General features: G+C 48.3%; 1 protein-coding gene across 3 annotated transcripts in view; it reads left to right on the forward strand.

Moving 5' to 3' along the window:
* The first annotated feature begins 757 nt into the window (after positions 1-757).
* TMEM86A (transmembrane protein 86A) overlaps positions 758-16,470 on the forward strand; it is a 28,779-nt gene continuing 13,066 nt past the window's right edge. The window contains exons 1-2 of one of the 3 annotated variants that reach the window (XM_032690085.1): positions 758-858; positions 1,012-1,080. In XM_032690085.1, coding sequence (XP_032545976.1) covers positions 1,060-1,080 — 21 coding nt within the window. In that variant the 5' untranslated portion in view covers positions 758-858; positions 1,012-1,059. Of the gene's footprint in view, positions 859-917; positions 1,081-16,470 lie in introns of all 3 variants that reach the window. The other 2 variants (XM_032690086.1, XM_032690083.1) reach the window with 2 other exon arrangements.

Raw genomic sequence — 16,470 nt, forward strand, 5'->3', positions numbered from 1 at the left:
GCAGGAGCGGCAGGCGGGAAGCCGCAGGAAGGGAAGTGAGGAGAGACCGGGGCTCGAGTGTTCGGCAAGAGACCAGGTGTGCGGAGCGGGGAGTTGAGACGAGAGGCACTTGGAAGAGAGCGAGTGATGTGAGGTGCGCTGCCTCTGGTCCAGCGCCTGGTACTGCCGGCATCGGCACTGGCACCGGCACTGGCACCAGCGGTGCTCGGCGAAGGAGCAAAGGGCACGGAGCGCGGGACACGGTCCCGCCCCGTGTGCCCGGCGGGGCGGTCCCGGGGGGCGGGCGCCGTCCCGACCCTGGCACTCCTCGGCCGCCGGGGAACCCGTGCTGGAGAAGGGGCCTCCGCTGCCCTCGGGCATCGCGCCCTGTCCCGGCAGGGGTTGCGGGGGCGGCCGCTCTCGGGAGGGACCCCCCCGTACCGCTCCCGGGGACCGCAACACGCCGCCACCGGGGCTCCCGAGGCTCGGCGCTACCCGGGGAGGGCACGGCCCGAGCGCTGCCGCCTGCCCGGCGGGCACATCGCCAGGAGGCGGAGGCGACGTTGGCGCCGCCGCTGCCGGGGCCGAGCGAGGCCGAGCGCTCCCGCCCGGCAGCGGCCCCGGTCCCCGCTGCCCGCCCGCCCCTCTCCGCCCGCCCGGGGCGGGCCCGGGGCCGCCTCCTCCCGCTCCCCGCAGCGCATTCGCCGCGGGGGCCCCGCTCCAGTGACGTCAGCGCTGCCTAAAAAAGCGCCCCGGCAGGCAGGCAGGGCAGCCGGCAGGGCGGGCAGCGGCCACGGCAGTGGCCACAGCAGTGGCCACAGCGACAGCAGCAGCAGCAGCAGCAGCAGCAGCAGCAGCGACAGCAGCAGCAGCAGCAGCGACAGCAGCAGCAGCAGCGACAGCAGCAGCAGCGACAGCAGCAGCAGCGACAGCAGCAGCAGCGACAGCAGCAGCAGCAGCGACAGCAGCAGCAGCAGCGACAGCAGCAGCAGCGACAGCAGCAGCAGCGACAGCAGCAGCAGCAGCGACAGTAGCGACAATAGCGACAATAGCAGCAGCCGCTCGCGCCCCACCGCCGACATGGTGTCCCCCGTCACTGTGGTGAGTGCGGGCCGCGCGGCGGGCGGGGGGAGCGGGACCCGCGCCCCTTCCCACGGCCACCCTCCCGAGAATCGATGTCCTCCCTCCTCGCCGGTGCTGCCCTCCCACCTGCTCCCCGAGGCGCTGCCCCCGAGGGCGGCGGGTGCTCAGATCTGCTCCGCTCCCGCCGCCGGGAATGCGACCATCGCCCGCGACCCCCCCGTCCCCCCTTGCCCGGTGCTCACCCCGGCCCCCCCCGGCAGCTGTTGCTCCAGCGGTGCGCCTGCACGGGCAGCTCTCCCTCGCTTCCTCCTCTTGTCACTTACGTTTTTATAAACATCTGTGATGTATCTGCTCTATGTGGACCGCATCTGTTCAGAGCGGCGCTGCCCCAGCTGCCCCGGGCTTGCGCCGCGGTAGCGCCCGGGAGCATCCTCCAGCTCCCGCGGCCTCCCTTGCTGTAGCAGGCGTCTCCGCCTCACCATCCGGAGATGGCTTTGCTGTCCCAGGTGATGGCTTGGGCTGAGGCTCCTGTTGACCACCGTGTCGGGCAGACCTTACCACAGGCTGGATGACTTCCCGCTGAGACCTCTGGCTTTGCAAGCCAGTCTGGCACTTCCACCACCTAACGACATGAGACAGGGATGGTGTCACCTGCCTGTTTCATAGGGGAGTCACAATGCTTAATTAACGTAACCAGCAATAAGGTAGCACCTCACTGCTGTCCTGTCAGTTGGTGATGTGTGCAGCAGCACAGCTGGATTGATGGAGCAAAGCCGGTAACTGAAGTAGCCGTGGCTTGTGCCAGCAATACCAGGTCCTGGCCCTGCAGGGGAACAGGAGCTGTTTCAATGCTAAAAGAGCAGCCAGAACAGCAGAGAAGCTGCACTGTTAGACATGCTGCTTTGCATGTTCCTCTTTCTAGAAAGCAAGGCATTTGCTGGAATAGCCCAGCAGACTAACACATGCTGTAAGAATAGCGAACTGTTGGTGGGAAAGTTGCCTGGTGCTTCACTGCAGCACTGAACACCTACTGCTGGTATCCTGGTTCCCTGTCTATCCATTATTATCCTGTTTTGAAATATTTTGGTTAATGGCCAGGCCATTGCATGCTCTCTTACAGGTAGAAATTTTGTCCTTTCCCTGTTCTTAACTCACAGAGCCAGGGTTCAAAACTTTTAAATTGCTTTGCCAGTTCTGCAGAGCAGCCTGTATTGTCTGATACCTCAGACGAATGTTCCCCCAGTTATTAACATGTACCTGCTAAGTTCATCAGCAGCCTGGGGATGACTTTTATCTCTAGAGACAGAGGGAAGTAGCTTGGAAATTATACCACTGTAGTGCCAATTTTTTTTTTTTGTGATTTTTGAAAACAGCTAAAGAGATTTGGTATCTGTGCTTCTGTGCCATAAGCTAAATTTGTACTTCAGTAATGCTTTTGGTTACAATGAATTGTGTATGTGTACCTTGGAAGTAAAATCTTATGCTGGTACAATACTGGAATGGCTCAAAAACTGGCAGAATTTGTTTTACTGTTTGCAGGAGGCCGTACTTGGCTGTTAAGCTGGTGCATCAGAGTGGTCTTGCAGAGTGTATTCCAACAGAGCTTTGAGAGAAGGCAAATGACTAAGGCATGAGTATACGTTGGGAAGTGTGTACATAGTTCAGACCCGGCCTGTAGTTTAGGAAGGTAACTTGGGAAGGAAAATTTAAAAAAGCCCCGCTATCTTCACTTGCCCTTTTGATGTGTAACTAAGCACATTTTTGCTCTGGCTTCATCCCTGACATATGAACAATTTACTTCACCAAAGGCAACTAACACAGGTGTGAAGCTGTGGAGAGCTGGAGGGATGGTGAGACTGGGAGCTGTGACCAGAGCTGCAGCGATTTACCATGGCTGTAGAGGTGAGAGGGAAGGGTGTCTGATCCTCCACAGGGCTCACAAAACAAGAGATCTGCAAGCCTTCAGTCTGCTAAGGAGCAGTTCTTTGCACATCCCCTTCAGTGGGCTGTCACATCGCTGTTCCTCTGAAGGAGTGCACTGTGCTCTCTGTGTTGGCTGTCCCGCGAAGGGCAGGGGCTGAATTGGTGTCAAGCAGCGGCCTGTGCTGCCTTGGAGTGTGGTGCAGTCCTTGCACAGCTGCCAGCTGAGGGGGTGAGAAGCAGGGTGCCTATACAGCAAGTGGGCTCCCTGTGACAAGTGGCTTGCTGGAGGGAAGAGCAGTGGCAACTGGTCTGGCCACGGCTAGGGGCTATAGCCTTGGGCCCGGGCCTTCTCTCTGTACTGCACTGCCTTTGCTGCATAGATGGACCAGGTGTTTGGAGCCAGCATGGCTATCGGTGCCATGACACGTGATGGGGAGACTCTGGAGGGGCAGCACCTGAGGCATAATCAAATTAGCCATAGGAATTGATTTGTCTATAGCATATGTCCTCTCCCAGCACACTGCAGCATCAGCCTCTATGAGAAGGACACTAGAAGAGCACATCTGTGGGTGACTGGATTTTTATTCCCATTCTCAAAGCAATGGCCTTAGTACAGTTCTGCAGCAGATGACCCTGACTGCTTACACACAACCTGCTCTCCTGCATCTCCTCCTCTTTCCTTCTTTAGGACACTCTTGTAAAAAGAGGCCAAAGCCCTGAGCTCCAAATCTGTCGTACAACTGATAGCTGGAAGAAACCTGCAAGGAGGCACAGTCCATGGAGAGGCACCTAGGGAGAGATCACAGCTAGGACTGCTTGTTTGTGCTGGCTGCCAGGTGTTCATCATTGCCTGGAGGGTTTGGCATCTCTGTCCTGTGCACAGGGGGAGACCATGGCATCGTGCAGAGCTAGCCAAGCTGTCATCTCTGATGCTGCACAATTCAGATGTGCTGAGGGTAGAGCGTGCACACAAATACACAAATCTGGTGCCAAAATACCTTTTAACATATTGTGCCAGGTCCTCAGTTAGAATAAAGCTCCGGAGTCTTGCTGAGGCCAGAGTCTAGACTTGCATGGTGCTAGGCTGTGGCAGGGAAGATGCATTTGTCTGCCAGTCCTGTTCCAGCTGGTGAGCGATGCTCACTCTGGTTGGAAGTCACCTTGGAGGGAAGCTTTCACTGCTCACTCTGCTAGGCAAGCAGGAGCATCCTGCTTAAAAATTACTGTTCTTGATACTGCTCTGATTAAGAGCTGTTTTTTCTGCATAAAGCCATGTGGGCTGAGAGCCTGCAGTTGGAGCTCAGTATTGATAAATGGCACATTTGCTTCACGGATATGCGAGGTTTAATTCCATTCTTGTTCAGTCAACAGTGGTCCCATCTTAATAAAAGAACATTAGTTAGTGATTTTTGTCCAGTTCCCCCCCTCTTCTGTTGGCTAAGCAGTTTTTAGCATGAGCTTGTAGAAGATAGCGCTTGCCTTAAGGACCTTTCTGCCCCGCAGGCATCATGATTGCAGGAGCTGCAAGTGTGCAGGAGATGACCCTGGAGACATGCAGTCGTTCTGACATTTACATAATGTTTCTTGCTCAAAGGGACCGTATTTTCTCCCTAAAGTTAAGGCTAAACTTAGTATAGGGCTTCACTGTCACCTTGAGGAAAACAGGGCATGGCAAATTTACATATTAATTGGCTGAGGGTAGGTCTCTTTGGGGGGCAATTATACATGATATTGGTGTGTCTTTTAGAGCAAGATGAACTGTGGGCACTCGTCCTACACCATCCCCTCTGCATCTGACTTTTACTGGACCTAGCACAGTCCTGTGTGTGGGAGGGAGGTGAAACGCTGTTTGGGACAGATTTTTGCTCAGAACCCATATCTTAACGATCCCCATCCCTTCCTTTTTTGTCCTTTGATGTATTTGCATTTTTAAACAGGGATAGCTGGGTTGGGGAAAAATACGTTGTTTTGGCTGCACAAAGGAAGATGAGCCTTCGGCCCTGTCCCCCTTAGGTGGGAAGCAGCAGCACCATCCTGAGAACAGCCCTTGTCAGCCCTCTGAGTAGACACAGGATGTCACTGTGATGAAGGTCTTTTGCAAAAACTGGGCAAAAAACCCTGAAAGATACGGTCTGGAAAGGTACTCACCATTAAGAAATATGGAATAGGGCTGGAGAACTGGGTGGGTATGATTTCGGTTTCTGAACAGGGGCCAAACCACACTGATCCAGATGAGTGTGGAAACCTGATGTAAATCACATTGCTTAGAGACTCTGCACTATGGGCAACTGTAGCAGTAGTAGATTTAAGTAGTAGGTCTAAGCATAGTTTTAAAGGTTTATTATTAGAAAGTGTGCTCTATAATTCTCAAACTGCTGCTGAAAACAAGAAAGGCAGTTCACACTTGGAGCTATTTCAGCCTTTGTTCTTAAGGAGAGAATGTATTATTTCTGCATTAATGAATGAAGTGTTAGCAACCATCTAAGTTAGAAGTAATTCTTATAGTAGAGAGTTAATTTTACTTGTTCTCTTTGTTTATATACAATGTTTTCATTGTAATTTCCCCATTACTTAAATACATCATACATTGGGATTTTATTATGCAGGAGGCTTGTAAACATGCACATTTATATACTGTATAGACAATTATGGAAATATGGCACTTGTATAAAATCCAAGTGAATGTAATGAATGATAGAAAAGATTTCTAAACACCTGAGCTCACTGAAGAAAGGGAGGGAATCATCACCTTAGGAAAGCTTAGCGGGATCTTAGTAACATTTATGTCAGTCCCACCTTTTGGGAGAAGCCTAAAGCTTTGGGCCTACTGGGCAAAAAGCTGTGCTGATTTATGCCAGCTAGAGCCCAGTGTTACATGCCACAATTTATTTTTTCAGACTGAACTTGTGCATTCTTGCTATGACATTGACATTCTTTGCTGTAGCTGTTGCTGTGAGAGGGTGGGCTATCAAGGCTGGAAAGTGCAGCTTCTCTCACGCTCTTCCCAGTCCCAGGGAGGTCACAGTAAGCAGTTAGTGCCAATCACTGCTGCAGGCAGTGCTGTAGATTAAAGGCTTCATTAACTCCAGTGTATCACTCGAGTCACACGCGTCTGTTGTTCAAAGTGTGCTTTGTGCATTAAGATTATGGGTCCAGTTCAGAAGTCTGTACTTACTCAGAATTCCTCTGAAAGGGTAGAGATGCATTTCTTCCGTTCTCTTTTCCCGTTTAAATATCTATATCCAAAATATGCTGTGTGCGACAGAAGAGCCAAAGTTATCTTCTCTGTGGATAACTTCATAGTACTCAGGAAATAATAACCCCAATGAAATTAGACTCATAAAAAGATGGCATCTGGAACCCATCTTCTGCTAGTGTGTGGAAACTCTTGAACAGCAACAAGATTATTAGTTATATAACTCCCTTCCCTCCTGGAGGCCCAAGTGGCTATTATATTAACACTTAATTTTTCTACTGCCCTTCATGTCACACAATCACCAATAGATTTGTCATTACAATAGAGATGTAGGTTTTGCTTACTGCAACATGCCCAAAATGGTGATGGTAATTGCTTCTTCTAGCCCGCTTGTGCCCTTCCTATGTCCATTTTTTTATTCTGCCATAATCTAAATAGAATTTAAGCTAACGCAGGTTTCTGTCTGACAAGTGTGTCAGTCTAGAGCATCCCTCCATGTAGTGCTAAATGTATCCCAGTGACATGGTGCAGAAAACTGTATCTAGGAGTTTACACATCACCAGAGCTGAAAGGCAGTAGATGAGCTGAGCAAGAGCTTTCCTGAAGAAAGCTGGGGTGGGAAGGATTTCAGATACCCACAGAGCCTGGGGGCTCACACCACAGCTCTGACTCAAGAGTTGCACAGGTGCAGTTTTACTCTGGCTAAGTGCAACTTGTGCCTCTTCTTGCGTTAGGTTAATGTTGCAGGCTGACTCTTGTGTTGCAAATCTGCCTGTTAATGAGGATGGTGGCTGTTTTGATTCGCCTTGCTGTGATCCTGTGGAAATGTCCTGTTTCTACCAGCAGGCTAGTCTTCTCCCAAAAACTAATTCCTGTAGATTACCGTAAGACATGCTCTTTCCTAAGCTGAGGGAAGATGAGACAAGTCATGTTACTGAACTGGTTTTGGGACTTCGATCAAGTTTGAATGAATGGTGAAGTTTCATTTTTTGCTCCTCACCAGAGACCAGCTTTGGAGACAGATATGGCAACAGTTGGCATCAGGCATCAAATTTCCAATTATGTATCAAAATGAGTGCATTTCTGCTAGTTGCAAGTAGCCTCTGATTGAATCATTGCTTGAGATTGAAGGAAGTTTGACATTAAGCCAGCTGCTCATTTTTCAGCACATACTAGACACACCAGGCAGATCCTCAGACTTACATGTCTCCCACGGCTTCAGCAGAACTGGGCTGACACCCTGGCTTGGCTACTGTACCCCTATTTGCTTGTGTCTTTTGGTTTTGTCACAGCATGAATACAGTGCTGATGTGTTCCATTGCAGGAGGAACTAAACAAGTTTTATGGCTTTTCCCTGCAACCCTGATACAAAAGGAATGTGATGACAATGTTATCACTGAATTGATGTTTATGAAAATTCCACTTGTCTTGGTTGCATCTGTGGACTTGCACCTTCAATATAAAGGGCGTAACACTGGTAAGCAGCTGCACATTTATTTGTGAGTGTGGTCTGCATTTTTGTATGCAGCCTGATTACAGCAGGGGGTTTGCAAGTGAAAACCTTGATATATTAGTTTGAATCCTGGGAGTGCATGGGTTAGTGTTTGCACCTGCCCACCCCACATCTGTTGAGACTGGCTGGGAAGGTCCAATTGACCTTCATGTAAGTTGTGTCTGATACTGACTTGTTCAGGTCTTGACATCTTGACACAAGAATAGATATTGGAAATCAAATCTGCGACTCTGTTGTCATCCTTTGAACTTACACCCTCCTGTCTCTTAAGCGTATTGATCTCGTGATAACACGAGGAGGGCTGCTGCTTTTTTGTAAGGCACCTCTCTAAATACACATCCTTATTGGGGTACATTGCTATTTTCCTGTCTGATTTTCTTTAGCATCAGTGATTCACAAGCTTTCGGCCTGCAGGACATGATACACAGGTAGAGAAGAGCTTTTCGTTCAGCTTCCCAGCGGGCACAAGGCAGTCTGAGCTGCCCCTCCTGCATTTCACCCGACTTGCTTTTGCTGGTATCATTGCCACCCCTTGTGAGGATTTGTACAGTGTAAGTCTCTTGTGCAGAGCTGCCAGCTTTCCCATCCGCTAGCAGTTCTTCCTTCCCCTCTTGCCTCAGTTCTTCCTTCTTGTTCCTTTAAAAACCTCACCTCTGCCAGGTGTGCAGCAATCTGTTGTGTGAGCCAGAAAAGTGAGCTGAAAAAGTGCCTTTTGAATGCTGGAGGCAGTTTCACCCTTGGCAGGTCTTTGGCAATGGCTGCTGGGACTGGTACAGCCTGTCATGTGCTACCTGCCTTCTCTGCTGCACTACTGGCTCTTTAGCTGTTCCTTTAAAGGGCTGTGACAGCAGCAATGCCTGCAATGTTCTTATTTAGACCCATGTTATTCCCCATAGCTTGTAGGTAAAATGAGGTCTTCTCTGCTGAAGAGATTGCTTCAGGATGGAAGGGTCTCCCCTCCCAAATACCAATCCCTGATGGCAAAGTAGCATGGGGCAGGGTAGAGCTTTGCCAAGTGCCCATTTTCCCTGAGTACACATTCTTCCATGCATTCCCCGTGCTGCAGCAAAATGACCTAGTGGCTGGGGCCCTCCAATGAGTACAATGGGGAACCAATACAGTTGGCTCAGCTCAGTGGTTGCAGTGGGTTGTGGGGTACAAATAAGGCTGGAAATGGGAGAGTGCAGGCAAAAGATGGATTTCAGCCCTGGGGACAAAACACTCCGTGTGCAGACTCCTCACAGCTATTAACTAAAGACTCAGTCTGCCCCTGTTGCTGACAAGGAAAGAACTGACAGTTCTCCCTGGAGTATTTTATTTTGGGTCTGCACCAGAGACTGGAGAGAGGCCCCAGTCTTGCCACACAGCTTGTGGGACAGGTGTCAGTGTGTGGCACTTGTCTGTAGCAAAGGGCCTTGCAAGAGGGTGTCACTTTTTGATGTGGTCCTGTGCCCCATAGCTCATATGTTTGGCTTACCTAACCCTGCTTCTTCCTGGATAATGGAAGTCTGTACTGTCTTTCACAGAAAAGTGTTACATAAACAATGAAAAGTCTCTGAGAACAAATGATTATAGTCCGGAAGCCATCCCCAGAAATAAGTTGAGGCGACTTTTCCATAAGCAGTAGAAATTTTTTATCTGGATTTTAGTGTGACAAACCAAATAGCTGCCCCTTCCCATCCTGGGAGGAATTGCCTGGGACAGGTATCAACTGTGCATTTCAGGGTGCTGGCTGGCTGGCTTGTGAAGCTCACTGTGGCTTCACAGCATCCTCCTGATGTCCAGGGTAGCAGTAAGGATACAGCCCCACCTGACCTCACTGAGGAAGAGTACGAGCCCTTGCTGTGGCAGCACTGCAGCTCTGATGAGCAAAATGAAAAGACAGATCCATTGTGGTTCATGTTTTTAAACATCTGCAAGGGGTTCTTTCGTGAGTGTTACAGCAAAGGAAGCATTCAGGGAGGTTTGCTTTCTGCTACACAAAAAGGAAGATCCGGAATCCCAGGAGGTAAAAACAATCTTTGCTCTAAGATGCTGGCAGGCAAATACTATATTTTTGCTTTCATTTTTGAGAGCCAATGAACTACCCTGAAAGCATTAGTGTGTGACAGCCCCTACAACCCTGCAGAGACATTTGAATTCTTGACTAGTTTAATATTGTTAGTCCTTGACCATACTCAGAAGGCAATCTCCTAAACTGCTGACAGCTATAGGATTGCTACAGATGTGGAGTCAATCATTACAACCGCAGGTTAGGAAAAGGTTTTTAAAATAGCCCTGCTTGTGGCCCTGTGCCAATCCAGTAGACAGGACAGATGATTGGTAATGGAAAAAAGCAAAACCACCCCCCAAAAAAACAAGCCCTAGCAAAAACACATACATCCAAGCTGAGTATTCAGTTCAGGGTGAAATGTATTTGTCTGTAATTTGATTTTTATGAGTTAACGTCTGCTAAAGAAAGGCTTTACCACCTTGAAAGCTTCCCTGTGATCCTAGAAAGTGAAGGGCAGATACCACAGTGACTTTATAAGATACTGGTGGGTGTAGTGGTATCTCACTTTGCTTGGCCCAATAGCAGTAGGTCCTGTGTAATGCAGGAAGGTCCCAGAGACACTGTTGCACAGCTTGTTAGCCAAGCTAACTAGATTTCTTCTTTTATCTGGTACAGGATATACCCTTTATGGATACTGTAACTTCCTTAACTGCTGGAGGGAACACAACGGTCCAGTGTGTCAAGATAGCTTTGAGCAACGTCGTGGTATAAAAGGCAAGAAGCAGGAGTGAGCTCCTGTTGCAATAGGTGGCACAGACAGTGCCCTGATGCGTGGAGTGATTTCCTTGGCTCCAGAACTGCCTGCATCTAATTTAAGTTGTTAAGGGACTGTTCCCTCACATTTCTAAAGCCTCCTGCAAGGGGTCTTTTGAAGGTGAGACTCCAGTTTCCCTTTTGTGACTTTTTTCTGACACATCCCAGGTGTCTACAGATGCATGTTTTTTAACTTGCAGGTGTAGCAGCAGAGAGCTGCAATGTCCGAGAGCACCCAGGTAACATTGGCTGCTGAGCCAAACTGGCCTTGTCAGCAGCCCCGTGAGCACAGTCAGTGTGACTGCTCAGCACCCAGCAGGTTTTAATTTCTTCATTAAGCACCTGAAGACAAGAGGGGACTGCTGTTATTTTTGTATTGAAGCTTTGCTAACACATGCATTGTTGTTTCTATGTGAGTGCCAGTTTGGCTTTTCCTGCCTTAACCTGGGAAGGGGCAAAGATGAAGGCTGCCTGCCCCCTTGGCCTGTCAGTGTTCATCTCCCTCCCTGACCCCTGTACAAGGATTCATGGTTGCAGTTATTTTACTGTCCTCTGGAGAAGGCCACAAAACCTGTCTAAGGTTTCTCTCTTTTACGTTCCCAAGTCTTTTATTTAATTATGCTTCATACTTTGTGTGTTCAGTTCTGTTTTCCCCTAAAACCTATCCTAGACAATCCCCTTCAGAAATTTCCTCCCAGAGAAAAGATGACAGAGTTTTGTGGCAGATCACAGCATGGCTGTGGTAAAGTGTTGGGTAGCACAGACTTTGCTTGAGGAGTGTCTACAGGGACAGATAGCAGTTTGTTGTGGAGAAATTACACTTGGAAAGCAAACATGAAGAGAGAGACCGTTTCAAAAGCAAGGTCTGCAGTCTCGTGTCACTGGCACTCCCACGGCATGATGAGCCTTGCTCATGTGCTCCCCAGCTGTCTTGGTACAAAACATCCCATTCTTGGCGCTCGCCTGCTGCCGCTCAGCTGGGTGGCCGTGCCGTGCCCCCGCTGTGCCCAGGCTGCCGCGCTGCAGGGACTCGACCTGCCCTTTCACCTGGGAGAGGCTGGTGCAGGCAAACATTGCCCTGCTGCCAGGCATCTGTGGGGAAACTCCTGCTACAAATTTCCTCCCTGCTTTCAGCATCTGGGGAGAAGTCGCTCGTCTGGAAGATTTTAACCTCGGTGCTGATAGGTTTTCATCCCCCCTGTGGTTAATCCGGAGATCAGGTAGAATGTTGATGTGACTGTGAGTTGGGCAGCATTTTGGCTTGGAAGTTAAAATTTTTGTTGTGGTTCTTGTTTCTGCATGCAGCTGTGTATTGGAGTAGCCCAGCCATGCATAGGAGCCCTTGTGAGATGCCAGTTTGATTGATCCTCATCCACGGCCAGCTCCTGTGTGCCTCCACCAAAGGGTGACTGTTCTGATGCCAAGAATTTGTGCAGCAATATAGCTGAGTTCACCACCCAAGAACTGTGAGGGCCTGTGCCAACCTTTTAATCGTACTTTTTCTGGCAAAAAGCCGTATCTTGGTCTTAAGAAAAAGAAGCTGAATATTTCTTTCAACCCTGTATAAGTCTGTTGTGGACCAAAGCATGGAAGTACAGCTGGACCTTACTTTGCTTAACTGAGGGGAGAAAGAGAGTACCCAGGCTGTTGGGGTAGAGGGAGAGATGACAGAAGCCAACACACCAGCCCTATTTTGCAGCTGAAGAGACCCTGTGGGTGGAAGAGCTGCCTTGGACACACATGTGTCTGAGCTGGGAGGATGGTCCTTTTGCAGGCAGGAAGCATTCAGGCAGAGCCCCATTACTTTTGGCTTGTGCTGAACAACAGAGGCTCCTGTCAGACAAAATCATGATTTTTTGATTCCGTGTAAACAGGTCTGACTGAACAGCTGAGCACAAGCTCAGTTTCACTGCATTACCCTTGTGAGAGAAATGGAGGCCCTGAGTTGTGCTGGGGAGTGCCAGAAGCTGCAATAAGCCACTGCAAGACTTGGCGAAACTCATTGCATGACATAAACATGATGAAGACAGAGGATCATCAGCACACACATTCTCCTAAAGGCAAATCATGTACCATGTTCTAAGTGACTTATTGGCTATTTTACAAATCCATTTTAGATGGAGCCTCTACGATCTTGGCTCCATTTGAGGAGAAGAGGGTTTATCTATCACCCTCAATTTCCTGCAGCATGTGGAGCCTGTTCAGGAGCCATCTGCCTCAGATGCCTGGCCATGGCATCTCCAACACAAACATAAACACTATTATTAATTGCAAAAGTGTATTGCACCAACAGAGTATTTCAGACAGGTTGACTGGCTGGTTCAGTAACTCTCCACTACCCTCCATAACAAGCATTTTTTCTTAGAATTTTATTCAGGAACAACTTGGGGCATGTATGAGCCAATGCCTTCTGTGACAAAAGGTGATAGGCAATCAGTTATCCCCCAGGAGCATGTTTGCTCCTGCAGGAGAGGAGGGTTGGAAGTGCTTTGTGCTCACTTACAGTCATCAGTTAGGTGAGTACCAGTTAGGGCTGTCCCAGCCAGCTCTAATATTTCAGCAACCCTCTGGAATAAAAAGCGCTGACTGGCCGATCACTTTACCTCTCATCTGTCTCCCGCTCGCTCATCTCTGCAAGCTGCCCAGGAGGGGTGCAGATATGAGCAGCCAGAGTGGCCACTGGGGCCTTTGGTTTGTGTGGAAGGTGTAAATGGTGAATTTGGATACCAAACAGCTGAATCCTCACTATTACGCAATCTGGATCCCTGCCTAAAAATTCCCTCTTTTATATCAGAGTGTACACATTCAGAAGGTTTGATGTTGCACCATCTCAGCAAAGGTGGGAATGTGGAAGCAAGCCCAGGAGGATGAGGATGGGAGCTTTGCAGTCCACTCACACGGGTTAATGGCCAGGAATTGCCCAGCACTGCTGCATTCCTCCTTGGTTTAGCAAAAAGTGGTAGGTTGATGAATTCCTGAGGAAAACAGCTGCCCCTGGCTAGGATCTGTGCACGAAGGTGGCCTTTCTGTAGGCTCAGTCCGATGGTGAATTGTGTTGGTTCCCCACTGCTCTGTAGATGAGAACCTGTAGCACATACATGTACTTTATCCTAATTGTGGTCCACCCCCAGGTTGAAGCAACTCTCCCCCTCTGTGACTCAAGACTGCACAGAGGGTGGTCAGTGCTTTGCAGAGCACCACATATTCTGGGGAATGAGAAGCATGAGCCATGGGCTTGAAGTGGCAGCAAACATGGCAACAAAGCCAAATAAATACTTATTAGCACACAACTGGGGGTAAGAGCTATTGTCACAATAGGGCAGAACCAAGGCAGGATCCATGCCAAAAGCCAGGAGAAGCAGCTCAGACGTCGATACACAAAATGGTACTTGGCCAGCCAAGGCTGCTGGGATGGATGGGTGAAGGACAATGACCCAGCTTTTTTTTGGCCAGTGCTTTTTTTTTTTCTGCTTAAGTGTTGCTCTGTAGAATAGCTGTTGTCTTATATTTAAAGTACTTTTCCTGGGAAGCAGCATTTTACAGCCCAGTGGGTATGAGCCATATCCCCACAGCAGGTTGGTGCACAGGAGCTGTCTGTATACATATTTTCTGTGCAGGCTGATTTAGGAGACTTTGTGGAGAGAAGAGCATTGATACTCCATGTTGTTTCCTGGGACCAGTGCAAAGCTTAAGACTTTAGCAAGGACTTTTCGTCCGACTTTAGCATTTCAGTGGAACAAACTTCTGATGTTCTTTTGTACCTCAGGGGGAAGATATCTCCCTCTCTGTGGCAGCTGGATTTTCTTCATTCCACTTGTGATACAGATACAGACAATTGGCTCCAAAATGTTAAAGAAAATCAGGGCACTGTCTTATGAATGTAGCTGTTCCTCTGTGGATGGGACTTATTCTGGAGTAGAGGAGCCAGCTGTAAATTTTTTGGCTTTACAGTAGTTTAAACTAATTTCTCAAGACTCTAGGTAACTTAATTGTCGTAGCAGCTGAGAAAATGCCCTAAATTATGGTCAGTTTAGAAATTCAAAACTTGGAAATACTGCCTTGTTATTGTATTTAAAATGTTTTCTGTACTGCATTTCTGTATGGAGTAAATAAGCGGTGGAAGGAGAAAAGAATTGGGGGAAAATGCAATAAATTTATAACAAAATAGCAAAACCCAGCTGAAAGCCATGACAATCACATGCATTACCATAAAGGATTTTGTCACCTCTGTCATGTGCTTTCTTTTCCAATACCATAGCATGTCCCCATCTCACATTCCATCTCTGATGCAATTTATCCATGCAACCAAGAAATAATGTTCCCTTCCCTGAGGTACAGGCAAGTCCAGTCATGGATTATATGCCTTGCTTTCCTCAAGCCACAGCCTCCAGTCATGTTGGTACATGGTTTCCCAATACCAGCCTTGACTTGTCCTTTCCAAGGCTCAGCCACATGTCCAAATGGAGGGAAATCCGCAGCCTCACCCTCTGGCTGCCTCAGTTGTTCTTGAAGGACTTCTTCCAAGTATTTCCAGGGCCACACTATCCCAGTGGGATGTGCTGCCCACCCCTCAGCTGCACAGGTACCTCTGTCTCAGCAAGTGCTGTCCCTCATTTTGGTCAGAGCTGTAACAGGGGCTCCACTGAGCTGCAGCATTCAGTGGTGGGCAAGGGTGTGGTTGGAAATAACTCATCTGAAGTATACTTGTAGAAAAGATGTAAAGAAATAGTGTCAATTCAGTGAGGAGAAGCCTGTAGCCCTTTTAGATATATGAGATCATTCTTACTTGGGGACTCTGTAACACTGTAAATCATTTAACTGGTGCTTAACTGAGACTGGAATCTGACCCCTTATATATGAAAATGCCTTAATTATTATTAGCATGGAAATAATACAAATCATTTTTTTAAAATAATACTGGCTGAGCTTGCAAAATTCACATTCAGAGAGTAAGAAATGGTAATTTTAAGTTAATCAAACATAATCATTCTGCACAAGGGCATATCTTACATTCACTAAGGCAGGGTTCCTGGGGAAATGACAAGTGTAATTAAAACCTGTCTCATCATGCATGCACACAGGGGAGGGCAAGCTGTGATTGTAATGGTAACTGCTCCTAGCAGGTGTTTTTCTGTTAATGTGAGGTATTAAATAAAACTTCCTGTGTTTATTAACCCAAATACTCTCCTGTATGCTTCTAACAGTGCCACTGTGATGTGTTGCAAACAGCCTGAACTTCAGCTCTATCTTTCAGCATAAACTTTTGTCTTCAGAGGTACAAAACTACTTACCGTAGCTGAGACTCTTACAGGAGCCTGGAACACTGTTGCTGCTGCCAATTCTTTTGCACTGTGTAGCTCTGGAGGTCGTTAGTTTTCCACGATGAAGATCTCAGGCTCATTACGGCATGGTGGGGATCCTCCACGACTTGCGGGGGAGAGGAGAAAACCCTGCCAGAAACACTGTCATCTGTTGCCTCCAGCTGTGAGAGGATGAATGTGATCAACTACATTTTAATAAAAGAGAGTCAGAACGGGAGGAAGCAGAGCTGGAGCTGGGCACTGGCTTTGGACAGTCCGAGCCTGATGTGACACTTTAGGAAAGCAAGGTGCTGGGTCTGAAGGAGGGGGAAGCTTGGCTGCACTCTTTCCCTTATGATACTTGATAGTTCCCAGGCAACCCCAGTACTATGAGACTACATGGGCTTTTGTAACTTTTAAGTTCATTTGTTATTTGCTGCCAGAATTTTCCCAAGGAATACAGACAAGGAGTAGTAAATGGTGATTAATTTAGACAATCTAAGTAGAGGACTCACAATGGCTCCCCATGTAATACAAGAAAGTTAACGGCTTGCTGATGTCCTTCTGTTAGTGAATTGTGTAGCCTGGTTGTTTAACGGAGTGTTTAAAAATTGTGTTGGCAATAGCCTATGAATAATGTATAATGAAATACCTTACTGCCAAGAAACTG

Source organism: Chiroxiphia lanceolata, chromosome 6 (genome assembly GCF_009829145.1).
Source record: "Chiroxiphia lanceolata isolate bChiLan1 chromosome 6, bChiLan1.pri, whole genome shotgun sequence".
NCBI classification, from domain to species: domain Eukaryota; kingdom Metazoa; phylum Chordata; class Aves; order Passeriformes; family Pipridae; genus Chiroxiphia; species Chiroxiphia lanceolata.